We start from the raw sequence: 27,607 nt of genomic DNA on the forward strand, positions 1-27,607 counted from the left end.
CGTGACATCTCGATTGCGAAGTAAAAACGTTAACTATTAACCTACACTCCTCAATAAGCATTAGCATATATTTCATTAGGATTAATTAAATACATTAAGTTGTCTTCCCTTATGATACAAAATGAAAATCATGTAGTTTCCCACTTATATAGCAATTATTAACGAAAGATTTAATGTCTGTGGGATCATCATCAATTTTGGCTCGTGACAGGTAGTGGCTAATAAATTCTCTGTGTTTCTTATTTTATTTCCAGGTTTGTAAAAAGCAGTATTCAACGGTAGTTTGTTTCACAAGTTTTGCTTGATTTTTATGTGAATGGGAGATACAGTAGCTTTCAGTGTACGTCCTCTGAAGAATCCTGGTTCAGTGCTGCAGTGTTTTTATCTTGTTACAAATTTCATTTTATTTGTTTATTTATTTTTATTTTAACTTTAGAATTCAATCGTTTGGTAAAGATAGTTTGTTATTTTATCTGCTACTTAATATTATTTAAATGTTCTAAATTAAATTAGCGTGTTTACCAAATATCTCTAGATTTGTATATACTGTAGTAGATTTGATTAATACTTACAAATTAATGTTAATTACAAGTAGATTAATTATAAATCTACTTTGATTAACTTAAATAAAAATACACTTACTTATGTTATTCTATTGAAAAATTAGTTAATATTGAAACAGTCACACTTTCGTAAATTAATTGTTTCGAGGCGTATTTTGATCTTATATTATTCAAAATCGTGACATTAAGAACAAATTATAGTATTCTGAGCAATTTCGTGGAATTTCTTTCGTATTGAACAACTTATGGTTTGAAGGGTAAAATTAACGGGAAGGGTAAAATGTGATTAAATTAATTTCATTGGCCCTGCAATTTAAATTTGTAAACTGCCCAAATGGTGCTATCTTTAAAAACGGTAGAATGGAACCAAAAAATAGTACACACTCAGCAATTTAGAATTGAATGAAATTCCTAACCTGATCAATGTATTATATACAAGGACTAATTTAATTGCGTTAATTTTCAGTAAAACTCATAAACTTTTGGTTTATGTAATGACAGTAATATTTCTATTTGTGTAGCGCTTCTCACCGTGCAGCTTGCGATCGATTCGTAAAGTACTGCAGGCAAAATCTGGTCGTTGCTTTTCGGAACCGGAGGAATCATTTTGTGGGAACTTGCGTGTTGAAGGAGATGAAGAATGCGATGCAGGCCTGTTGGGAACAGAAGATAGCGATGCATGTTGTAACAAGGTCTGCAAACTTCGACCCGGAGCAGTGTGCAGGTAAAAAAGTACATCTGATATGTAATTAGTATAGCTATGTTTAATTATTCGAAACGTGTACCTGACGTTTTTTGTTCCACCTACTAGTACCTTGTAGTCCCGAAATTGAACTTGAGATTTCATCGCTTAACTTTTATTGATTTTTTCCCTTTTACTTTTAAACACCATCATCTAACGTTATCTTTTTCACGAAATATTTTTCGTAAAGAACATGTGTGAACTCGTAATTAAATATGCTCATACCATAGAACATCATACCTATCAAGAAAAGAGTACAGGATTATTTATCCTTTGGAAGTCTGATAATAACAAGTGGTAATATCTTCGGGAAGAATGTAGTCCAGAAGAAAAGAGGTAGTGATTTAGGTTTCTAATAATTGTGATTGAAACTAGAGAAAACATTATGGTCAACTCGCATCCAGTTATCACCCAATTATTCTTTGTAATATTAAATTTTACATGTAGCGAATATTGAAGGTAGATAGCGAATACTTTTGTACATATTCTTCTGTATACTTTATTACTAGTAAAATTTATTGGTGAAATATAGGTGCTTCGAGGAAAGAAAAAGGAGATATAAAAGATCAGCCACTAAGAATATGAACAGAATTAGTATTATTTCATGCTTTCTTGGAGCGTGAAATATTACACATACAGTAATGGTTTTCGTTTGCTTTTCAAAACATATTTTAAAAGATTAAGTTCTTTACTTAGAGGATATTTTAACTGTTATTTTGTCGGGAAATTGCATTATGATGTTGGTTTAACAAAAATTGTTTGCATCACCAGGAATCGAATTCGGGACCTCGTTTATTTATTTAATTATTCATTTGTTTGAGACAACCATTCTTTATTTATTGAACACTACAGATTTTCCTGTTATAATTCCCGATATTTCTTCTCTGCTGAATCAATTTTGCATTGCTTGCTATGTATTGTAAAAGCTACACTTTAGTATATGTCTATAACACATCCCTAAGTATCGTATTATATTTATCTGCAGACATATGTCAACATCACACTTCTTGCAATGTTAGCATATTAGGATGTTAGTTCTCTCTCTTTGGCAGAAGGAAAATTTGGAGTTTTAGTTGTCTCTCTTGTTGGATGGTACTGACAAAAACAGTTTTTCCGAAGCTTTACGTAATCGTGTTTTCCATGCAATGATATATAACATCAAGTAATCACTCCTTTTCTGTTCTAAACATGTTTGCTAGAAATTTACTAATATCATATCATATTTTAACCTATATCGTGATCCTTTGTATATAATGGTATATAATGTAATATGTATGGTATATAATGCAAAATAATGACTGAATTACCGTTATTTATTTTTATAGTTTTGCCGTTATGAATTCCCATTCCAAAAAACAAATGCATATTTTAAATCTTGTCTGTATTCATCTGATAAGTTTGATTGATAATTGTTTACAATCTGCTAAGTTCAAAGCAAAATCTGAGTATTATTCCTAAATTTTTGTTGATGTGTGATTTTCTGTTGTGCTTTTCTGTTGATCTATAAATGTTTGTGTGATTTTCTGTTATGTGCTCTCTAATGCTCATTGCAAGCCGTATCACTCTCAAGTCTCTAGCATTTTCAGTTTCCTGAGCTAATTCACATCCAGTTGTGTATTCTTAATATATAGTATTTTTATGCTAAAATATTTCCGACACCTTGTTTAAATGTTGCAATAGTTAAAATCTCGTGTAGAGTCAATGTTTTTGAATATATTTAAATCTTTAACAAATATTAACTTATCACTGCTAATAGGCATTTGTGTTTTCCCCTGAGCGTGAATCTCATATTGTCCTTTTAATTTCGAGCACTTCTAAGAAGACATTCATAGTCAACCCATTCTGAGGTAATTAAATTCGTTTCTTTGCTGGGTGACAAATTATGTAAGAATTATCTATATGAAATACATTTCTTTGGAGAGTTATAAAAAAATAGAAAAATAACACGTTATTTTTAGTTGTAAAAGTTGTAGATAGCCAAATCAAACCTTATAAACAATGGAACTACATATTTAACCTATTTTCAATATAAGAACCGATATGCTCAATTGATTGATTGGGGGCATAGTTGGGATGTCAGCTGCGAGACTAGTTGCCCCATCATGATAAAGACTCATAGTCTAGACTTGTCGCTCATTAAAAGTTTCCCAAAATAAAATCTTAGAGTATAAATATTAGAAGCAAGAAAAATAATAATAAAATAAATAGAAATCTTGGTCGAATGCAACGGGGCATGGCACTAGTTTTAGTATATCTTATGTATGAGCCTATATCCATCTGCGGACTACGAACTGAATTTATTCAACAAAATCGAATCGTTTCAGGAGACCAAAGAAACGAAAATATGAAAGATTCAGCTGGTGTGGTGACTGCTGGAACATTTCCCAGACAGTTTAACCGGTTTTGGCGTGAATATGTTGAGCAACATAGGGTTAACGTTGTCGAAATTAGTGTGATATTTTAAGTATGTCTGTTGAAATGTTTTTCATAAATGGCATGATCCATCTTTATTAATGTATTGGCGTAGATGGATGTAGTCAATTATCTCAGGTGGACGAAATTCCATCAAGAGAAAGTCTTTCATGTCCCACAACATTGTTAATAGAACTTTTTGACAATGAATGAATGCATTTTTGGGGGAAGCAGAGAATAATTATATTTCCATACTATGCTGGACTGCTTTATTTCGGAATGCAAAGAACCATCCAATCGTCCATCACTATACTTTCTAGATAGTCATGCCCTTCATGTAACGGCGCCGATCCTGAGGGATCAGAGACTCCCATATCTCATGTGGACCCCATGATTTTTTATGAATGTGTATATTTTATTTTGTTATATGTATTTTTTATGAATATACAATATTTGGCATAATTTGAATTCAATTTATGTTAAAATCCCCATATACAGAGTTTGTTCAGCCTACGTTTGGCCGATTTCGTTCCTTCCCCCTCCCGAACAGAATGGACTCTCCCGACCTGGCTCGTGGCGTCCTGCAGTGTTGTGCACTGGCTTCCTGGGAACGGAGTTGTTTTTCCGCGCGGACGACAATAACGCACAAAACAGGGCCATTGTTGTGAGTGTTGTGTTAAATTTGTTTCCAAGTGTGTAGGTTTCCGCTCTGTGACCAAAATGCCGCCCAAACTAAGCCGGTTTAGAAAGGCTGTGTTGCGGCTCTTTATGACGCCCACTTTAGTGTTTCTGTCATTAGAAAACAGTGCAAGAAGAATGGTTGCAACATCAGTTTAAGTGGAATAAAAAATGTTATTAAAAAGTACAAGGGCAACGAAGCTCCACCATTTGGATCACCAACGAAGTTGCCTAGGAAGCGGGAATGCACAAAGGCCACCTCGACCATGCAGAGGAAACTTCGCAAAATGGCAATGCAAGAAAATCCGCTAACACAAAGGTGTGTGGCTAATCTTGACGTTTCTTTGGGGACTGTGAGCCGGACGTTACACCATAAACTCAATCTGGAAAAAGTCATGAAAGCTCGCGGCCATCTTCTCACGGATGCCCACCAAAAGGAACGAAAGTGTAACGCCCGGAAGCTGTACGAACGGCATCTGGCAAAACAGAGGTGGATGTACGTGGTGGTAAGCATGGATTTACCTTTCCGACTGCGGCAAACTGACAGCCATCATGTACCGAGAGAAAGGCGCCAATAACTTCAGAAGGTGGGTCCGTGTCTGTAAAGAATCCTTCCCAAAAGGGTTCATGGTTGTTACTGGCTACTGTTACCGAGGTAAACTGAAGATTCGTAGAGTGGCGAAGAACTGCAAAGTAAATTCGCAGTATTTTCAGGAGCAGATCATGCGGCCGATCTACGAGCGTGAAATTCCAACAATGTACGGAAATGACGCCAATCTGGTGCGCATTCACATGGACAAGGCCTCATCACATACCTCACGATCGTCCCTCGCATTCTACAGGGAGATGGAGGAGGCAAGTGGTATACAGGTGATACCTTTCAATGAGGTGCCTGTTAAATCTCCAGATGCAAGTCCTATGGATTATTGTGGATTTGGATTGCTGACGCGGGCTTTGGGAAAAGAGCGTGTGACAACTGTGGAAGGACTTTGGAAAGCTATGAAAAGAGGATGGGACAATATTCCCCTCCCAGTTCTTCAGATAAGCCTATTACAGTGGAAATTACGCTGTCGGGCTATTGTTAGGAACCAAGGGAAACACATCGAGCACTTTCGGACCTGGCACCATGGATTCTTCTAAATTTTTAGGTAATTCGAAATTGGCCAAATGTAGACTGAACAACCTCTGTATGCCTTCTTAGATCCTTGTCTGCAACCAAACAAACCAGCCAAACACACACGTCCCCCCCCCCCCCAAGTTACAGAGAAATTTGCGTCCTTGCCTTCATGTGTCTAACGCACCAAGTGGTTCAAGGATGACGTCATTCTCTGGTCCTTCTGCTCGTCTGCTAATTTGGTATCCATCTCGCACTAACTTTACGACAGTCAATATGTGATACGCAATATTGTATGCTGTATCGTACATAATTTTGAATGTATCTTTGCAGTCAGTCATTCTGAATTGCGTCCTCAGTGGTTATCATAATGCTAAGGAGGAAACGAACTAAAACGGCAAAATTCATCTGACCCTCTTTAGAGAACTTGCATTATCTAGCAGTGTGGCTACAGTTTTAATTAATTTATTTATTTAGTTTCAGTCGGAGTTTTCCGTTCGCCTACTGAAACCTGACAACATACCATTCCTCTCCTCTGCAGAAGAAACTAACACATACAACATTTTTGCGACATTAATCAAACTTCTTGTACTAAGGCGATAGACCATTCAATTACTCCAGTCTCTAGTGTGAAATGCCTGTCTACCTGCAACCTGCAAGGCGAAAGAAGTATTAAAATAAAATAAAGAAATAAAGAAAAATAATATGCGATACTTTCCAGCTTCTTGTATTTGTGATGTAACTGCGTGACTGCTTTTTTATCAATGTTTTACTTTTAAGTTTCTCGTAGCTGCTTGTGATGACTGATATAAGCAGCATTTTCTTGTTCTTTTGTGTGTAATTATTATTATTATTATTAATCTTGTTTTCAGTGACAAAAATTCGCCTTGTTGTCTGAATTGTCAGTATATGGCCATCGGAATAAAATGTCGTGATGCACAACATGCTACATGTGAAAAAGAGTCACGGTGTACCGGAACGAGTGCCACGTGCCCACATTCACCTGCTATGGAGGATGGAACAGATTGTTTGGAGAGAGGCAAATGTCGTCTTGGCCGTTGTATTCCATATTGTGAGACCCAAGGGCTTCAGAGCTGCATGTGCGATGTTCGTAAGTAAAAATTTAAATGTTATAATAAAATATTACTGGCTTCTAATCTTTAACAAATTGAATATGGTTAACCTTTGTTACCTTGGATGAGGATTTTAAGAAACAGGAAGACATCAGTCATCGTCGTATGGTTCCTCTCTTTTAACATAAAAGCCCGAGAATATTCGGGTGTTTAATTCTATCGAAAATATGAAATCCTGGGTGTACTCATATTAACTTCTGTTTACCCGTACCTACAGGTATTTTAAAAGGAGGATTATACTCGTTTTCCTATGTTTCTGTATCTTTCCACCAGATAATACTGTTTCCGGTAGGCGTCACTACAATCTCCTCCATTCAGCATTCCAGTTTGTTTGCGTCTGCAGCAGTGGTTGTGATAAAGCCAATTATGGCGGCTTTGTTTTCTTCCGTGTTTCTTAACGGTATTCTTCTTATTTTGTCACAATGGTGATTGGTGAAGAACTTGACTTGAGTTTAACTTATTTTCAAAAGTTTCATAGGTAATACTAATCCTTTACAAACACGAATGTATTCGGGGTTTTATTTTAAGGGCTTTTTAGATGCATGAATGCTATTGTTAAATTGTCAACAATCGATATTATCAGCACCATTTATAATGTTTCTTAAGTGATTATTTCAATTGAGTAATAAAAATATATTAAAATCGAAACACCTTTATGTTAAAAATTTATATGCTAAGGAGTTAAGAAAGAAGAAGACATGAGTCATTGTTGTATAGCTCCTCTTCTGAAAGGTTATAGATAATACAATGAGCCTAAACTAATTGGACTTAATAAGGCCCATACTTGGACAAAACGAAGAAAACAGCTTCATATAACTTGTCACATTTTCATAAATATATTGAAAAAGAATAGGACAGCACTAGTAGAGGGCGAGAAATAACAAAAGTGGCTTCTCTAGATAAGATTCCTACAAACCCCAATTTTATACCTAAACCATAAGCTAATATTCTTGGCATGCAATTCCGATTTTCTATATTCTCGTTACTAATGATCAGACGATCTGTCTGCATTACCCTCGTCAGCATTTGTATAAAATAACTCTTGCACAATATCGTTTTGAGAGAGATAATCGTCGAGTAACTATCTGAAGGCATGAAAATGAAATCTTGTCATTTATCACTATACTCAAAAACCTGATTGTGTTTTTCCTGGTAATTTTACGTCTTTCTCTTTTTCATGCAAATCCAGAACCATGTGTCAAGACTAAAAGAGTTATAAAAAGAAAAAAAAATCTATGAACTGCAATACAAAAATACAAACATAATCCCAATTGAAATAAAGTAAATACGATGAAAATTGGAGCTATTAAAATAACACTGCACATATCACTAACGCTTAACTCAAACTAATTTGATAAGACCCTTTCGGAAAATTGTTTGGTTAACATAGAAGGATACAGACAGAGAGAGAGAGAGAGAGTATGACATGACGGTTCGATAACTTTAGAGAAGGTATATACCATACTGCTTTTTTTTTAAAAAAAAGAAGAAGAAGATAAAGTTACTGTAGAATATGTATACAGTTTGCAGATGATATGGCGGTTGTTGCAGTATCTGCAAAGATGATCAAAAAAAGATGTTAGAAAATTTGAGGAAGGGCTGTGAATTAGTTCAACACCAAGCATATCGCCTTTCGAGCATATCAGAAATACCACTTTACTGGCTGTGAGTATTTGCATTGTTTTCTATTGTTTGGATGAGCAAAGACTTAGACAGTATATTTAACATTTATGCCAAGTAACGAATAACGTTCTGTTTTGTGTAATCGTTTTGTAACCCTGTGACTTGTCTGAGAACAGTTACACAAATAGCAGTGCTGCCATCTGTTTTCCTCATTTGTTATTCTTTTGTCTTACCACGTAAGAAGAGAAGATGGCAGAACTGTTACTCGTGTGATTGTTGTCAGACAATTCGCAAGTTTGCGAAATTATTATTGTGACCGATTACAGAAAACAGAATGTTCCGTTGTTTGGTATTAATCCCAAATACACTGCATGAATATTTGCGTATACCAAATGATAACCAATGCAAAGTCTCACAGTTGGTAACTAAGTATTTCTGTTATGCTCGGAAGGCGATGTTCTTCGTGTTGAATTAACATACAAGTAACACGCTAAAGTAGCAGTCATTTTGTGTTGTTTCAACACCTCATTTTTAGCTGTTTTACCACAGCTAGGAGTCAGGACCGCTTTTAACCTACCGGGCGCCCTAGGCATTTCAAATTGTTATTCCCTCTCACTATTTCCAGAGCACCGTCCGCCTTTAGTTATTGTCTTGCCAGTTTTGGTTCTGGAGGGATTTTCTTAATTCTCTTACTCTTTTCCCTTTTTTTGTTTTTATTCTTTGGAGAGCCTTCCCATTATCCACCACCTATAGACTCGCCGTGTCCCGGACTGGCAACCAGCAGCCGTAAGGAAAGAATAGTGGCATGGTTTGGCCACTCATGTTCGTTGCTGCTAAATAAGCAAGCAAATGATAAGATAATCCCATGTATGTACAGGAGATTGAAATTTATTCGGCGCGCTTTTAATAATCATACATTGAACCCATCAAAAGTATTATAATTGTTGTCTTCTTTTTTATATTCTTTCATCATGTTGATGTTCAGTTTATCATATTGAGTGACAAGTTAGTAGTTTTAAATGGACGGAGGTTGCATTTATAGGTTTCTCGTAAATTATTATAATTAAAAAGTGCACAAGGAATAATTTCCACAGTCTCGGCTTTTGTCTGCTAGTAGCAGAAAACACATATTTTTTCTAATATTAGCACAGTTAGTAGTTTGTTTTCACCCCCTGTTATCCTCAGACAACTGTCCATAAGTATCCTTATTTATCAAGTAATATAAATCTCTATTTTCAGTTAACAAAAGTAAAATTGTACGTATCACATTTACATTAGCCGCCGAGATCTAGTTTGTTTGTAACCAGGTAGCTTAACCGGAACGGAAATTACGTTTTCTGCACCAAAGTATTTTTTCTCTTTTTGCGCTCTAGACACGTACCTAGCGTGCCTAAGCGGAAAAGCGGCCCTGCTAGGAGTATCAATATAAACGTAATCTACAATGTACTGTCAACACGAATTTCATACAATATAAAACGTTTCACTTTATTTCAATTCATTAGCTTTTTCTTGTTCTTCTTCATCTTCTTTTTTAACTCTACACCAAATTATACAAATCTGACAATGTACAAATCTGAAAAATTGCAATCTATATATCTCCAATAAAAATCCTTCATAATTTTAAATTGTACAGGAAACATAATTTTTCAGATTTGTAGGTAGACAGATCTGTATAAGTTGATGTAAGGTTAAAAAAGAAAATGAGGAAAAGAAAAAGGAGCACGTAGTGAAGTGTAACGTTCCATATTGTATGAAACACATATTAAGAATATATTGTGGATTGCGTTTATTTTGGTACTCCTAGTTAAAGTTAGCCTTTTGAACGTCGTTTAATTTATTTCTAGCATGCTTAGAAACACCTGAAAGAGAATGTTGGGTTTTAGTAACGTGTCTGTACTTAATATGAGGTGCATTTAACCTTACAAATATAATTTTGGTTGTAATCGAAAACGTATGAATTCATGAAGACAGTTCTTGATTGATGTAATAATTCTTATAATGTAAACGATTTCTTACTTCCCCCTCCCGTCCCTCTTAGCATTCTCACATAAGTAAATAAAATGTATTTGTGTTTTCAAATATCATGCATGAAAACTGGTCATAAATAAAGATAAAGGGAATATAATTTAGATGTTATCTTTCTATAACAGTAAATGACTCTAAAGTGTATTCAAGGAAACTTTAAATATTGAAGAACCGATAATTAGATAATTAATTATTCAAAGTAAAGATGTTTCTATTTATGTACATTGATATTGCAAATAGTAAAAATCGTTGGAAAAATGTGCCTAATTTTCTGTGTTCGTTTAATTTAGTTGCTGATGCGTGCAAACGTTGCTGTCGTATGACTCTAAATGATACGTGCTTTCCGGTTGATCCCCAAGATATTCTACCCGATGGTACACCATGTATTCAAGGATTTTGCAATAAAGTAAGTATTGAGTGTATTTCTGTTGTTCATTATACAGAATAGAAAAAAAAAATGCTGAAGAGAAACATCTTTTATTGGAACGTTAAACAGTACATTATATCTCATAGTGGTTAATTTTTATTCTGTTTCGATTAAGTATGGTGTGGTAAATCTTTATGACGGAATATGAACAGAACTACGATTTTCAGAATTGGAAAAAGAAGTACAACAAAATAACACAGTCACCTGTGAAAACAGTTCTGCATAAGTTCAATGAATGAAAAGGGAAACAAATAGTTTAATCGCATATAACTGGATTTGTGATCAAAATAATCGATTTTCTTAAGAAGTGTACATGAAAAAACACTTACAAAATACTGTTAAGGTTTCCAATTCTCGTTAAATTGATTCAGAAAAAAGGGAGGAGGGAAAGAAATAATGAAAGAGAATACGATGAAATTTGGAGAAACCTCTTGCAAAGTAATTTGGTAAATTGATCTTGTGTATGTATGACACTTCATTCAATTTAGCGTGTTAAACTGTCTAAGATTTCAGTAAGTTTAAAATATGTCTTTATATAGGTAATACTATACTGAAGGGGACACGGTAGTTTAGTGGTAGAATACTCACCTCAGGTTGAGGGATCCTTGGTTCAATCTCAGGCCATGTGAGTGGTCAAGATTGTGTCTGTTAATGTTTTTGAGGTTCTTGCGTTTCCTTCTACATTCACATTTCACCGAGTACTTCATATTCATTCATTTTCCTTCATCATCCATCTTCTTTAGCCTACAGTGCATAGCTGAAAAACGGAAAACTACAGATTTTATTTCATTGAATAATACGCTCAAAGTTATATTTTTTTAAACGATTATGCGTAGCAAAACACTATTAAAGTTTTCGATTCTCGTTAAATTGTCTCAAAGAAAAGGGAAGAATAAAAAAATACAATGGAAGAAAAATACATTGAAATATGAAGAACCATCTTCTAAAGCAATTTCATAAGCTAATCTTGTGTAAGGCCTCGACGATGAGGAATAGACTCTGAAGCAAAACCATTGTTGTTAAGTGTCGTAGATATCGTAGAATAAAGAGATTTAATCAAGGAGATAAAGTCCGGTGGAAATTTATATGGTCGCAACACTGAAATAACTATGTGTGTGTGTGCAATATTATGAAGTGCACTTGTAAAATCCAATGATAAAATCGCAGCTTGCTGTTTATTTACTAATAAGTTGCTAATAATAACACTATATTTGAGAGCCGAATAGACGTTCTTAGTATCATGAAATACAGCTTGGCGATCAATAAAAATGTGAGGATCTGCTTCTTGATCTGACAACCCAGTAATTGAGATTCAGCTTTGAATCGTTATTGAGGAGCATGATGTAACAAAACTATTCTGATTTGCCAGCCGTTTCGTTTTAGGTATCAAAACAAAACCACTATACCGTCATTTTGAAGAAAATGAGGATGATTCAACTATTCATTGAAAATTTCCGTCAAAATTTGATTGACCAAATCCCAAATCATTTTGTAAAAGTCGTTGGGCAATCTATCGGAACCTAGACAGGAATATAATCGAGTCTGTCCCAATATCTGGAAAAGTTCCTCACTTGTTCAGGATTCCCACAGACCTTGAAAATCAGGAAATGTCAGAGAATTTGATTTATATCAGAGAAAATCAAAGAAATTATGCAAGAGTTCTTTAATGTCAGGGAAATTATTGAAAAGTTCTTTAATATCAGGGAAAAAAGTAGTCATTTTCGATAATGAATGCAACTTCGAAGTAATAAGGCTATTTGGTATTTAGAGATCATACGATACAACAATATTGAAAAATACGTTACGGATGCATTAAGTTATAATAGGTGTGTTGTGCCATGATTTGTGGTTAGGTTCTTAACTCTGGAATCAGTTGAGCTACAGCATCTTGAATTCCTTGATGTAGACCGTGTGTGGCGTTTCTGACCTGAACTGAGATACATGGCGTCTTTTTAACCGACTTAAAAACACGAGGTTTTCAATTTGACCAGTTTATAGATACACCTTGTACTATGTTCAAGCATAAATCTTCGACACAAGTGCACCGATTTTAATGTGTTTCTCTTTTGTTGTTGTTTGTTTGAAAGAGAATTGTTTTCCGGTTCTTAACTCATAAATTTCATGAGGATCTAACCATCGTCTTCTGAGCTAAACCATGAAACCTTTCAATGGCTGACAGTGTTCATACCATAATTGGGTGTATGCAGTGGTGCTATTCTAATTTTTTAACAACCGGTTCTCTCTCTCTCTCTCTCTCTCTCTAGCTTTCTATATATATATATGGAGGGAAAGAAAAAAGAGAGTAGATCGATATAGCTCTCTTAGTGAAAAAACATAGGAGGTAGAGAAAAGGTAATATTTTTACTGAATACCACAAGTGACAAATAGAGACCTACACAGCATCCGAATACGAATACAAAGCGGTGTTACGAAATTAAGTAGCACTGCGAATATCTTATGGGGCGTTTACACTTAGTCGATTTGCGTTCGATTCAGTTGAATTGACGTCACTTTCAACGTAATCGACCGTGTAAACGGGACTTCAACTTAATCGCTTGTTGATCGAAGGCGACTAATCGACTGGCAACTGAATTGAAAGACGTTCTATTTTCTGTGGTTGAAATAATTGAACACATCCATCGATCTGATTCGGCCTAGTTGCTTCGGTTTAGTGGCAAATGCAGCGAGTCGATTTAGTCGTGCGACTAAATCGACCAAGTGTAAACGCCCCATTAGAAAGAACTTATCCAAGATAGATGCTGATAATAATATGTATGCGTTTAAAATATAAATAACCATTACCACATACTCATGTGATCCTAGTTCTTGTTTTTGATGTCTGGGATTTGAGATTAAGAAATAAACGCTTATATTTTGTTCTGAGAGATCAATGTTTAATCCTGTAGCTGGAAGGATTTCTAAAAACAAAGGTGTTAAATTAAAATTTACTGATCTTTGGTATAACAGGGTAAAATTTACTGTCATATCTGGGTATAACAAACGGTTCTGCGAACTCGAAATATTTTAACAACCGGCTGAATAGCACCACTGGGTGTATGATCACGCATAATTTCGACATAGATGCATCAATTTTGTTGATTTACTTTTTGTTTGAAAAAAATATATTCTCCCGGTGGTTTCATATAAATTTCAGTAGGATCTGATCATAGTCATCGGACTACACCGTGAAACATCTCAATTGTTCCTAGTGGTAATGTCGTAATTAACCGACTTCATTGCGTACATGTTCACGCATAACTTCAACACAGATGTACTGATTTTGATTATACTCTTTTAGTTTCAAAGACTATACTTTCTCGCAGGTTCCATATAAATTTTATCAGGATCTAATGGCAATCTTTGAACTTGGAGCGTGAAACTCTTCAACAGCTAATGGTCTTAATACTGTGTATGTTCATGTTTAATTCCGTATCGCGTAGATCGATTAAATATATATACTGTATTATATATCAGGTGTTCTAAAAATGGCGCCCACGGACCACAGAGCACTATTCTACAGGTCAAAATAAAGCAATATAAAGCGTTATATGATGGTATGTCCTCTGGGGCCTCCTTCAGCCGCTATGGGGAATCAAAATTTCACAATGTGGCAACGTCACAGATTAACGTGGAGCCATTAGTATTACTCTACGAATACAACTAGCAGTTGAATCGATTACTACACGAATAAGTGACGCTAGTGTCAATTAATATCGACTTTAACTGCCATCTGGAAAGAATCGATATAACTATTTGATAGATTAATAGATCTAATCTATGGTTCTTTATTTGCGATGTTGCCACATAGTGTAATTTGTGTGTCCAGATAAGGACTCAAAAGCTATACAAATATGTTTTGCTTTATTTTGACATGTAGAATAATGCTTGAAGTCCGTGGGCGCCATTTTGAAAACACCCGATATATATATATATATATATATATACAAGGTGTTTCAAAACAACACCGACAACGTTTGGAAGGTGATTCCTGACACCAAGATAAGACAAAAAATATAGACCAACCTGAGTGCACAAATGCTTCCTTTCGGAGTTACAGGCTGCCGAAAACATGAAAAAATAAACTTTAAAGGTCTATAGCTCCAAAACTATAAGACTTACCGTAGTTGGGTCAAAACTTCACTTAGGAACTAATATGTGCGCTATCCAAAAATACATGTTTCGGAATCCTAAGGTACTCGCACAACAATTTTTTAGAGGAAATTCGGCTTCGGGCATATAATCTGAAGTACGCACCAACTACCTCTACAGAAATTGCTGCGGAAGTACGCAGGATTCTGAAACATGGATATTTGGATAGGGCACATACTAGTTCCTAAATTGTTTTGACCCAACTACGGTAGGTCCGATAGTATTGGAGATATGGATCTTTAAAGTTCATTTTTTAATGTTTTCGGCAGCCTATATCTCCGAAAGGAAGCATTTGTGCACCCAGGTTGGTCTATACTTTTTGTCTTATCTTGGTGTCAGGAATCACCTCCCAAACGTTGTCGGTGTTGTTTTGAAACACCCTGTAGATAGATAAGTAGTTAGTTAGTTAGTCAGTCAGTCATGTTTTCTACGCCGATCCATTTTATAGAAAATGAGTGTCTTACCTTTAGTTTAGGTATCTAAGTAGGCTAATGGGGTTACGAAAAATTACAAAAATTAAACAAACCTTTATCAGGGAAATAGATAAATCTTTGCCAGGGAAAACAGTTTACAAAAATGTGGGGACCGTGATATAGAGTCTAACAAACCAGTAAGGGAGAGAAGTGGAGCACTATCGGGCACATTTCTCGAAATTAGTTGAACGAGAATATTCAATCAGACACTGGGAAAACTCTTGGCTATAAATACTATTATACAGTATTTTCGAACATCAGTGGTCTCTTCATGGTCTTGAGCTCCAATTGTGGAGGAGTACCTGGAAACAGAAAATATTCAGCGAATAGTTTGGGCCCCGAGATCGCCCGACCTCAATCCAATTAAGCGTGCATGGAATGCTCTTGATCGACGTAAGTGCTGCCCCTTTTCAACCCCCTACAGACGCTTCCAGATCTCCAATAGGCACTAGTTCAAGAATGGGACGTCATACTCCAACAGCTGCTCAATAACCTGATCTACAGTATGTTGTCGTGCTTTCCTTGATGTGCATGAACATCACATTCTATACTGATATCATTTTGTGTGTCCATACAGTTTGGATATTTTCTCCATACGACGTAGACGTGTCATATGTGTGAGGTTTTTGTCTCATTTTTTGCCATACAATGTGCATTAGAATATGTTGTTTTCTTTGAATAGCATATTTTATTCGTTTTTCTCCACTTTTCTGAATTATCCTTAATTTATAAGCATGAGTGTAGTTTATAATGAGCTCTAATTTCAATTGTAGAACTCTATCATCAAAAGTGTAAACTGTATTTATAAAGTGATTACATCTTCATAAATAAGTGTAAGTGACTTAACATGGTGAACAAAGCCACGGATTAAGTAGCCAAAACTTTCAGGAAAATTCTTATAGACACAATCAACAAAGTAATTACTTCACAAAGAAAGGTATTTTTTAATAAGTCAAAAAATTGATGGGAAGACGATATAAAGATGGGAGATAGTTAATAACAGTTCTGATTGAATAGATTTTCCATAAAATAAAATCAAGATTCTGTGACGAGCTATAGTTTCTCTTTGAATTTCATGTTTTTTGACCCACAAAATAATCATTCGTAATGTTTTAAAGTAGTTACAACTTATTATTGCAAGTATGATCTTCACCAAACCATTGTACACCTCTGTATGTTTGAAAGCTTTCTAAAATTTGGAAAAATTAACTTAATCTTACGTTACAAAGGTTATACTCAATCAAATTGTTATTTCCCATCTTCATACGTTTCATCATTGTATTATCCTTCTGTCATCTTTTTGAGTTATTGAAAACATCTCTCCCGCAAGTTTTTTAAACTACAATTTTAACAGAGAACCGAACCCAATTTCTACATTTTGGAATTGGAATTCTGAAAATATCATACGGAATAAATATCATAAACATGATAATACAAATAAATACTAACATCATACAAATAATAATAATAATAATAATAATAATAATAATAATAATAATAATAATAATAATAATAATAATAATAATAATAATAATAATAATAATAAATAACGAAGAGTTTCATGGATTTGGTATGTTTTTTTTTTTCTATTATTTTATCATACGCATTATATTTTCTACAAGAGTAGAGTCCATATTTTGATAAATTTTCTGGATACTTAGACTGTTTCATGCTCTGGGAACTAGTCATTAAAACCTGTTGATTGTATTTCAGGGTATATGTGAGAAGACAATCCAGGATGTTGTAGAGCGGTTCTGGGATATTATTGAAGATATAAATATCAATACGGTATTGTTGTTTTTAAAAGACAACATTGTTGGTACGGTGTTGATTGTATCTATCTTGGTGTGGGTTCCTGCCAGTTGTGTTGTGAATTATGTTGACCGGCGAAGACGCGAGGATCAGGAGCGTCGATGGAAATGGCGCCATCAAGATGATCTTATTCACCCATCAGATAACCGTAGAATTATTCGCACAAGAATCCGTCGGACTGCACAGCCACAACCTGCAGTAAGCAGCAGTTGTCAAGCTGGAGACAGCAGAGAAAATGTTCATTCCAGGGTAACACCACATCATCATGCAGCAGTGATGTAGGGACAGGTTTTAAATGAGCCACGCGATGAGTCGACATTACTATAAGCGTGGTGAATTTTTCAAAATACTAAATAACCAATGGCTTTACCTCTGGTCTTGTGGGTGATTGTGCATTGAAGAAAATCAAGTATGTATATGTATGTTGGTTGATTTCATTCCATTATTTTTTGACGCTTTTTAGTTTCCATTGACCCTGCTCGTATTCTTTCTTTGTTCTCGAAGCACGTATGATATTGTAAAGTATAGACAAAGGTCAAGTAGTATTAATTTCTAGAGTATTTTACTGATTTTTTTCTTTTTTTTTTAAGTTATATCTTTGTACTGAATGCATGTTGTGATATAACGATGGATTTATATGACTATGACTGCTAGCATTAAGACCGCTGATGAATACATACTTTTTATTCTTGTAATGAGTTGGAGATTGAAAAGTAAATAGTAGGCTACTGAGGTACTTTCAGATTATTGGAAAGTGGAAATTTGGATTTCTCTTAAAGAAAGAAAATTGGATTCACCACTAAAGTAGTATTAGAAAAGACATAATGATATGAACGCATCTACCATATTAAGAAAATCGATGTCTTGTGAGTAACCGAATTCCTTACGACAATAGTGAAGAATGTGTTTGTTTCATGAGTTGATTTTTCATATAGAAGAATATAGATATGTATTTTTCTTCCAATATTCTCGTAGTATGTAGTATTTTTTCCCCTTTGTTTCTAAATCAAAAGACAACAAGCACAAAAGCCTATCAGTTGTAAATATTTTTAACCCTAATAACTTAGCGTAAATACGTACTAAAACACAATCTCAGCCATTCTGGCTGTTAGCGCTTTAGTATTCAGAATAGTGATAGGAGAGGGACTTCGGCTAAAAAGGGCATTGAGAATATTTTGTTTTAACTAAACGAATAAACTGATATAGCAATAAGTGCATTAGATTTAAGATCTAATAAATTTACAATTATAAAGAGTACTTTCCACCGTATGGAGAATTAATCAAATGTAGTATCTTTTATACGAAAGTAAAGCAAAATGTTATATTGAACTCGAAGATTACTTCTTGTGTACATGTCAAGGTATGGATGTGTTGCATTATGCTTGCATTCTAAATTAATGGACAGGTAGGCGGAATTCAAGTAAAAGAACTAAATAATTATCAATCCAAAGAATAAGAATTGTAATATTTGACACATTTTTGCAAAGACATTTAAGACGTAAGACGTATGATAACTCTTGGACTACTATCCACTATTTGTTTTATTCAGTTTATGACGTGTTTAAAACATCCTTCGTTCAGTTTGAACTTTTTAAAGATGAAAACAATTGAATTTAAAGGTTGAGAGTTAACCGGTAAAACAAATTTTGGATGAAAAATTAAGCTTTATTCTTAAATTAGAACTAGAATTTAGAAACCAAATTTGACGATTGAAAAAAAAAAAAAAAAGTAATTAAGATATTTTCACTCGAAATGCAAAGTAAAATACGAGTGCTAAATGTGTTAAACGCCAAATTTTAACTACGTACAAATATGGTGTTTGTAATCCTTTATAGTACAGTAATAGCAGATAAATCCTGGTTGCTAATCACAATTTGGAATTTGTCGTGCGATTGCGATTGTGTTCATCATTATCGAATACTAGTAGAATTGTCTGTGTCACTGAGTTAATGAAGTATTTTAATTGGAGTTGATTTGTCTTAGAAAAGGAAGCATACGTCTGTGTGAAAGTATTGAGAAGATGGATCCTAATCTTTATCATAGATAGAAAAAGTTGGTGCTCTGAACACCTGTTGAGGAAAAACATTATTTTAAAAGAAAACTGAAGCGAAAATAGAATAGGGTATCATTATTGTCTGGTAATTCATTCATATATTAGGAAATACTGTATGTAAATGATTTAACTCAAAGTTGTGAATAACACAAACACGATTGATTGTAAAGACATGTGATTCCTAAGTATGGTTTATATACATTTGTCAAGTTCTTATATGGTGTACATTTAAATTATTCCGAATATACGTCGAAATATTAATAGTATAAGTTGTTTTACGTACTATTTAAAAGTGCATTTTTCATCGAAAGAATATCTTGAGCCTTTCGTAATCATTTTCATATGTACCTACTATTGAGTGGCGTGGTATTTAGTTGTGATTTGTTCGTTTATTTACGCAAATGGTTATTTATGGTTTCAAATAATTTAACTACACGTCTTTGTTTCATATCGCGTTCTTGTTCTATCTGTTGGCTTTTTTTAATGTTAATTATACCCGTTTAATGACATATTAAACTGAAAAATTAATGTATCCTTTACACCTATATTTAAGGTGTCACATATACTTATCTGTCAGAACTAGACACTCACTAAAGTTAAATAATAATGTTCTTTAAAAAAGTAGTTCACAGGATTCCAAGTTCGTTCCTCTAGTCGCTGTCTTAACTTAAGATTTTGGGGGAAATGTTTTTCTGGCAACACTGCAATTTCTATGGGTGGCAACACTGAAAATTCTTCAGGTTCATATTTTCTGTCGTAGAATAACATTATCTATGATTCTGGTAAGTTGCATTTCATTATCTCCTTTCATTTATGAAAAAGAAGCTAAAGATTTTTTTTTTTTTTAATGGTGTGTTATGCTCTTAAAGCTGTGCATTTTTATCTTATACGAATCTTAATCAATTTAATGGAAACGCCTGAAAAAGTGCAACTTATCTTATTAATATGACGTTGGACCATCATTCCCCATTAGAACAGCTCTGATGTGACGTGCAATGGAGTCATAGAGATCGAGAATAGTACCAAGTGAAATATTACAACATTCTGCTTGCAGTGCATCAGTTAGTTTCGTGAGGGAGGATGGAGGCGGAATCTGCGCCGGCTTTGTGTCTATAAAACTGACCACAGAGTTCAATTATGTTCAGGTCTGGGCATTGGGAGAGCCAAGGTAAGTGTTCAACTTCATCCCGATGTTCCTTAAACCACGCCGCAACAGCTTCAGCTGTATGAATGGGCACATTATCATACCAATGTAGAAATGTGGCGTGATTGCCCGAAAACAACATCTGGACCATAGGATAGACATGGTCCCTTAAAATGGCAACATAATCACAGGCAGTGAAGCGACTAGTAACCATTAGCACAGGAGCAACTGAAAACCAGGATATTGCTCCCCACAGCATTCAGAGCCGCCGCCATTTTTCACAGTTCAGCGGAGGCACTGTGCTTCTTTCAGCGTCCGCCACTCATGAATACGGCTCGTAGTTTGAAATAAGGTGAACGATGATTCATCCGACCAATTCACACGTTTCCAATTATCAGCGGTCCAGGTTGCATGTTTGCAGCACTATTAGCGTCACGCTAAAAAGTGATGGTCTTTATCAAAATTTCGCCCGTACAACCTGACCTCGTATGTCCATATCATGTAACACGCAGCGGACTGTGGGAGGTGCTGCTTGAATTCCTCAGTGGTTCGACGATTCTGAGTGACGTTTTGTAGGCTATCATTTCCTTCAACAGTGTTCTTCGCGATGCATCCAACACACTTACCGCTTTCACACGTTCGCATCACACAACCGAGCGCCAACAGTTTTCCCTCTTTGGAATTTAGAGAGGTCGTCCATTTTATACTATTACCATCTACTCAGTTAACTATACACTGCCGTTGTTCTGCTCCTCGTATAGTACGGAATTTGCCATAACATACCACAAAGAAAAATGACGCTGCGACCGCCGCCTGACTGTTGCCAACCCAGACGTTTGACATGTTTCCAATTACATGTGTTTCCATTAAATTGATAAAGATATGTAGACCTGTGTATTATTTTCTTGTAGTAATAATATTTTTTAAAAATACTGTTAATCATACTTGTTCGAGTTATCCTTGTGAAAAAGTGTCACAATACCTGACATCCGAAAAAAAAAAAAAAAAAAAAAAGTACCAATACCTTTCAGTATTCAATCTTACGCTGTGTTGAGATTAGGGAGGAGTCTTTCGAATTAAGGTCAACAAATTCAAACACTACAAGTATAAACTTAATGTGTAAAAATAAGTAACGCAGAACATATCAGTGTATTTTAAATAAAACAATTGATTCAGGAGCAATTTTATTACATGTATATGTGGAAAATTATGTCGGTAATGGATATTAAAACATGATCGTTGTATACTAATGCAGAAATAGTTTTTATCTATACAATAGTTCTAGTAGAAAACTACTCCTTATCGTAATGTATCAATTTATTAGACTTTTTAATTGATTATCAGAAAAAGAAAACTGTTGATTGTATGTATGACGTACGGAGAAAATATTTACTAATGGTTCGTACAGTCGCCTGCAAAAGTGAATTTCATCTGTGTATACAATTTCATTTGACAACAACTTCGAAACGTAGAATAAATTTGAGAACATTTATTCTTTCACGTAAAGAGAACCTGGTTTTCTTCAGAAAACGTAACTCAAAATCGGGCTATTTCGAGATTTCTGAGAAAAGAAATTATATAATGGGGACTTACTTTTGCTGGCACCACATTACTGTTTTTACTAATATGGATGCAGCTGCTATAATCTAACATTCAATAATTGTTACTCACATTCCAGTGTTTAATGAACTCTGGTAAGGACAGTAAAGAGAATATCACGAAATATTTTCATGTATGGAAAATAGGATAATATTAAGCGCCACCGTTATCCGCGAAAATGTGAATGGATTGACTTCACTAACTCGGCCGAGATAATCGGTCTAACTGCCTATTGCAAATAATAATAATAATAATAATAATAATAATAATAATAATAATAATAATAATAATAATAATAATAATAATAATAATAAATAAATTAATTAATTAATTAAAAAATAAAAATTCACTATAGTACAAGAGTTATCGTGCGCAGTAGCGAACTGGCGTACTAAGGTTACAATCTTGCCAACTTAGCGTGACATTAATAAATAATTCAAGAAAATTTACAGAGGTCGTTCAGTCTACATTTGGCCATTTCGACTTACCTAAAATTTAGAAGAATCCATGGCGCCAGGTCCGTAAGTGCTTGATGTGTTTCCCTTAGTTCCTAACAATAGCCCGACAGCGTAATTTCCACTGTAATAGGCTTCTCTGAAGAACTGGGAGGGGGATCTTGTCCCATTCCCTTTGCACAGCTTTCCAAAGTCCTTCCACAGTTGTCACACGCTGTTTTTTCAAAGCACGCGTCAGCAATCCAAATCCACAATAGTCCATAGGACTTGCATCTGGAGATTTAACAGGTATCTCATTGAAAGGTATCACCTGTATACCACTTGCCTCCTCCATCTCCCTGTAGAATGCGAGGGACGATCGTGAGGTATGTGATGAGGCCTTGTCCATGTGAATGCGCACCAGATTGGCGCCATTTCCGTACATTGTTGGAATCTCATGCTCGTAGATCGGCCGCATGATCTGCTCCTGAAAATACTGCGAATTTATTTAGCAGTTCTTCGCCACCCTACGAATCTTCAGTTTACCTCGGTAACAGTAGTCAGTAACGACCATGAACCCTTTTAGGAAGGATTCTTTACAGACACGGACCCACCTTCTGAAGTTCTTGGCGCCTTTCTCTTGGTTTGCCGCAGTCGGAAAGATAAATCCATGCTTCATCGAGCGTTACGATGTACATCCACCTTTGTTTTGCCAGATGCCGTTCGTACAGCTTCCGGGCGTTACACTTTCGTTCCTTTTGGTGGGCATCCGTGAGATGTCCGCGAGCTTTCATGACTTTTTCCAGCTTGAGTTGATGGTGTAACGTTCGGCTCACATTCCCCAAAAACACGTCAAGACGATTAGCCATACACCTGTGCTAGCGGATTTTCTTGCATTGCCATTTTGCGAAGTTTCCTCTGCATGGTCGAGGTGGCCTTGGTGCATTCCCGCTTCCTAGGCAACTTCGTTGGTGATCCAAATTGTGGAGCTTCGTTGCCCTTGTACTTTTTAATAACATTTTTTATTCCACTTAAACTGATGTTGCAACCATTCTTCTTGCACTGTTTTCTAATGACAGAAACGCTAAAGTGGGCGTCATAAAGAGCCGCAACATAGCCTTCCCAAAACCGGTTTAGTTTGAGCGGCATTTTGGTCACAGAGCGGAAACCCACATACAAATTTAACCCAACACTCAGAACAATGGTCCTGTTTTGAGCGTTATTGTCGTCCGCGCGGAAAAACAACTCCGTTCCCAGGAAGCCACTGCACAACACTGCAGGATACCAGGAGCCAGGTCGGGTGAGTCCATTCTGCCCGGGAGGGAGAAGGAACGAAATCGGCCAAACGTAGGCTGAACAACCTCTGTACACGAGGATGAATCAACAAAAATGAAATTGATTTTATGACTCTTGTAACGTATGCGTCTGAATTACTAGTATTTCATAAGCATAATATTTGTCTCTACCCACACATTTGCGCTACAGTATCGACAACTTATCAGTATTATCACAATAAAACACAATGAAACGCGTATGAAACCACTTTTGCACAATAGCTGCTATATTCTTGTCTGTTCGAAATGTTGGTGATAATGTTTCTTTTAAAGTATTAAGAATAAATTAATTCGATCTACGTAGTATTTTGTACTTTAGGAAAATTAAATTATAGTGAAGATCATTTCTTTATTGTAAAAAAAAAAAAAAAAATCCCTAGCAATACAATCCACAAAGAGTTATTGCATGTAATATCATCTTAGTTTGCCATTTGCACTCTGCCACTATAATTTTGTAAAATCGACATACGAAGTGCTACAATACATCCTTTCCGTCTATAATAATAGGCAATATGAATCCGGTGATTGTTTGTTGCTGATCTGCTGGAAGTGTTCCCTAGAAGAAAAATGCTTTCAATATGTGGAGAAAAAAGTATTCAAAGCTCAAGAAACCTGTACAGCCGTCTGCACTGGATTGCAGTTCGCAAAATGTCAGGAAATTGTGGGGAATCAGTGGAAACAAATCATTAACAACAGACACCGATTTGTTCAGGCACTTGCCGATAGACTTAAACGCCGTAGACAATACCAAACGATGGATGTTTGGACAGATCACCTCCAATTGACAAATCTTTTCTCCATACATTCTACCTTTCAACAAATTAACCTCGCTACTACTAATAGTAATTAACAAATATACTATTATGTTTCTTGATCTGAACATAATAGTAAAGGATGTTTTGGAAGAAACTAAAAGATCACGTATACAGTTCATGGTGAACATATGGTGAAGATATTAGCAGAATAAGGATAATGTACTTTTAATGTACCCAATTACTAAGACACATAGTAATCAATTTATAGAATTATAAGTGCCAGTATGTTAATAGAAATTGCACGTTCCACAAAAATAAGACCAATTAACAGGTTTTACCCTATCAGCTCAAATAGGCTAACCTAGCAGCGGTAAGTTTGACTTACCTGAAATACTAATTACGTTAAACCAATGTGTTCAATTTGGTGTCACATTTTCGGTTCAGAAAAGGAAATATCACTTTGCAGCTTTTCTGTGGTACACGCATGTAACATAGCGATTCATCTGATCACCACCAATTATCTTTGCGATTTTGAAATAGTGATTTCAGTATTATCTTAATATTATCCTCACTTTCATTTTTGATTCACCCCTCGTATATTAAATACATTGTAATTATGAAAACAATTTAAGAGTCTATATTATTTAATAGGAACTTTTTCTTCTGTTAATCATTTTAAATTTGTAGAAATCTTATGTTCATAATATATGAAAATAGTTGTATATTCAGCATAACACCAAAACGTAGATATAGCCTATTATTAAGCGTACCGACTTAAGTGCAAGTCTTTTAATAGTAAGATATAATATTGTGATTAACTAGAAATCAGTAGCAGCATAAAAGGAAATTAATCTAGTCAAAAATCGGCATTTACATTTTGTACAAAACTAGTATGATTACTTATTTATATGTATCATTTGTAAAAATATATATATTTTCTATTGTTCTGAATACATTTTTCGTAAAAATGTTTTCTATGTAAAGTTTATTGAAATAAATATAAATGTTATTCTGTAATGTATGTTATTCGTTTTTTATTCAATCTGATGTTTAAATCCTTAAAAAAATGTCATGAATTTTTATACATCCATATATTCATTCCTTGAATCTATGTAATACAATTACATCAACGTAAAACGTAACATTTAATCCATGTTGTGATTAATCACTCCTTGCGTGAAAATACTCGTCGAGAGTTGAATCGATTCCGTTTCAACATTGTACACTGTGTTCCAGTAGAACTTCAAAAACCTGTATTATGGACATTTTTTTTTTTTTGGTCTATCACAAGATTCAAGTAAAAGTATATATGGTTCGAAAGCTAGTTAAGATATACGTACATTGTTGCACAAATCTAATGTCTATATTCAAAACACTGCTAAGGGTTGTATTATCATTATATTAATGAAAAGAGGAAAACCCTCTATTAATATATAATACAACCCTTATCGGTGTTCTGAACATAGACATTGGCTTTATCCAAGCGCAATAACCAGATTGTGGTACAACCCACATGCTCTGAGTGGGAGAGCACTGAAAAGTACGAGGGTGTATGGCTATTCTGAAAGCGGACTGGATAACGCCTCGGCATGGTACGCCGAAGACCCGAGTTCGAGTCCCGGTTTAGCCATGCATTTTTTTCTCTTTGTGTATTACAAACACAAATGTTCGGATCAATTCAGGCACGCAAAGAGAAAACTCTCTACCTTGATACTCTCAGATGTTTCAGATGTTATTCAATTTAGCAGATGTTATTGAATTTCAGATGTTATTTTAGAATTCAGGACAAAGAAACTAGTTTTCTTTTTCTTTTTTGAAAGAAAGCCCCCAAATATGGAGCTGACACTTCTCACATGGAAAATATTAAAACATTATCTCTGGAATGGTTCGATATTTTTTTGCTTTTCGTTTTACATGAAAGTTAATGATCAAAATTATATCCTCCGTTTGGAAATATGTGCTCAGGGTCTCGTGCTGTAGCCTCCGAATTTTATAATATATTTCTTATTTTTTTTTTCTTTCTTCAAAAATTGCAATCCCAAAAATTTTGATTTTGTGACTCTTGATCAGTAATATACAGTAAGTACTAAATGCCTGAAGAGAAGAACTTCCACTTTTGAGTTGAACAGAATTTTTAAACAAGGGTCAATCCATTTCAAATCACCCAGGCAGTGTTGCCGATATATATATTTTTTTATTTTCCTGATATTTTTAATCATGAATTCCCTATAGGTAGACAGTCACAAAACACTGAAAAAATTGTCATAGTTTTTTTTAATGGCGGTTGGGCAAATTTTAATAAAAAAGCGTGGTTTCCGGAAACTTTAATTGACAAGCTATTTTTAAAGATATCAGAATAATTCAAAAACAAGTGTATTCAGCATAAAATGAACTTCAGGTACACGTTATATTAATTTTTCTATCATGCAAGAGAGTCAGTCAAACGCTTTAATGTAAGAACTCGGAAAAATGTATCATTAATTTTGAAGACCATTAATTTTATGAAGGAAAGCAAGACTCACTAATGATATGTTATTTCTGTGTTGCATACTTATATAACTACCTGCAGTATAAGAAGTTTCAGTCCTAAGAATGCACTCCGTTTTTTCCTAGAGCTTTCCCAAAATGACCGAAAGCCCTTTTAACGGCAATTTTCTCAGGTCTAAGAAGAAACTCAATGAAAACAACTGAAAATTTTACAGAATGTTCTTTATACAAATAGGAATATCTCACAAAGAATTATGCCTCAGACTCAATTACATTTAGAATAGAGCAGTGAATTTCGGTAAAAACGCTACCCTTCTACACGCTCGTGTAGTGCCAACGTGGCAAATGAGGGCGTGAAATTATTACAATTTACATTGGTCGAATGATATTTAAATCATTATAGACAGTAAATAATCAAATATTTCTTCTTTTAAATGACAATGGACAGTGCTAACAATGAGAGTTCTAATTCTTAAATGTAATTAACCAGATTTTTTTTTTTTTTTTTTTTGGTACTACACTTGCGTACAGTATACACACAATAATGGTTCTCTATATATATTTGTGTTTAATAGAGAGTTAAACAAACACGATATTTCATTGCATAGTTTATCAGTTAGGTTGTGTGTTCTACCAGACCTGTTGTGAGT

The 27,607-nt window shown here is 34.8% G+C and overlaps 1 protein-coding gene across 2 annotated transcripts in view; it reads left to right on the plus strand.

Moving 5' to 3' along the window:
• The window catches only part of Tace (ADAM 17-like protease Tace), a 126,932-nt gene extending 101,441 nt beyond the window's left edge, over nucleotides 1-25,491 (plus strand). For both annotated transcript variants that reach the window (XM_081755543.1, XM_081755544.1), the window contains 4 exons: nucleotides 1,085-1,287; nucleotides 6,382-6,620; nucleotides 10,581-10,696; nucleotides 17,053-25,491. In XM_081755543.1, coding sequence (XP_081611669.1) covers nucleotides 1,085-1,287; nucleotides 6,382-6,620; nucleotides 10,581-10,696; nucleotides 17,053-17,433 — 939 coding nt within the window. In that variant the 3' untranslated portion in view covers nucleotides 17,434-25,491. The remainder of the gene's footprint in view (nucleotides 1-1,084; nucleotides 1,288-6,381; nucleotides 6,621-10,580; nucleotides 10,697-17,052) is intronic.
• Nucleotides 25,492-27,607: the final 2,116 nt, after the last annotated feature.

The sequence above is a fragment of the Thermobia domestica genome, chromosome 4 (genome assembly GCF_964235325.1).
Source record: "Thermobia domestica chromosome 4, izTheDome1.hap1.1, whole genome shotgun sequence".
Taxonomy (NCBI): domain Eukaryota; kingdom Metazoa; phylum Arthropoda; class Insecta; order Zygentoma; family Lepismatidae; genus Thermobia; species Thermobia domestica.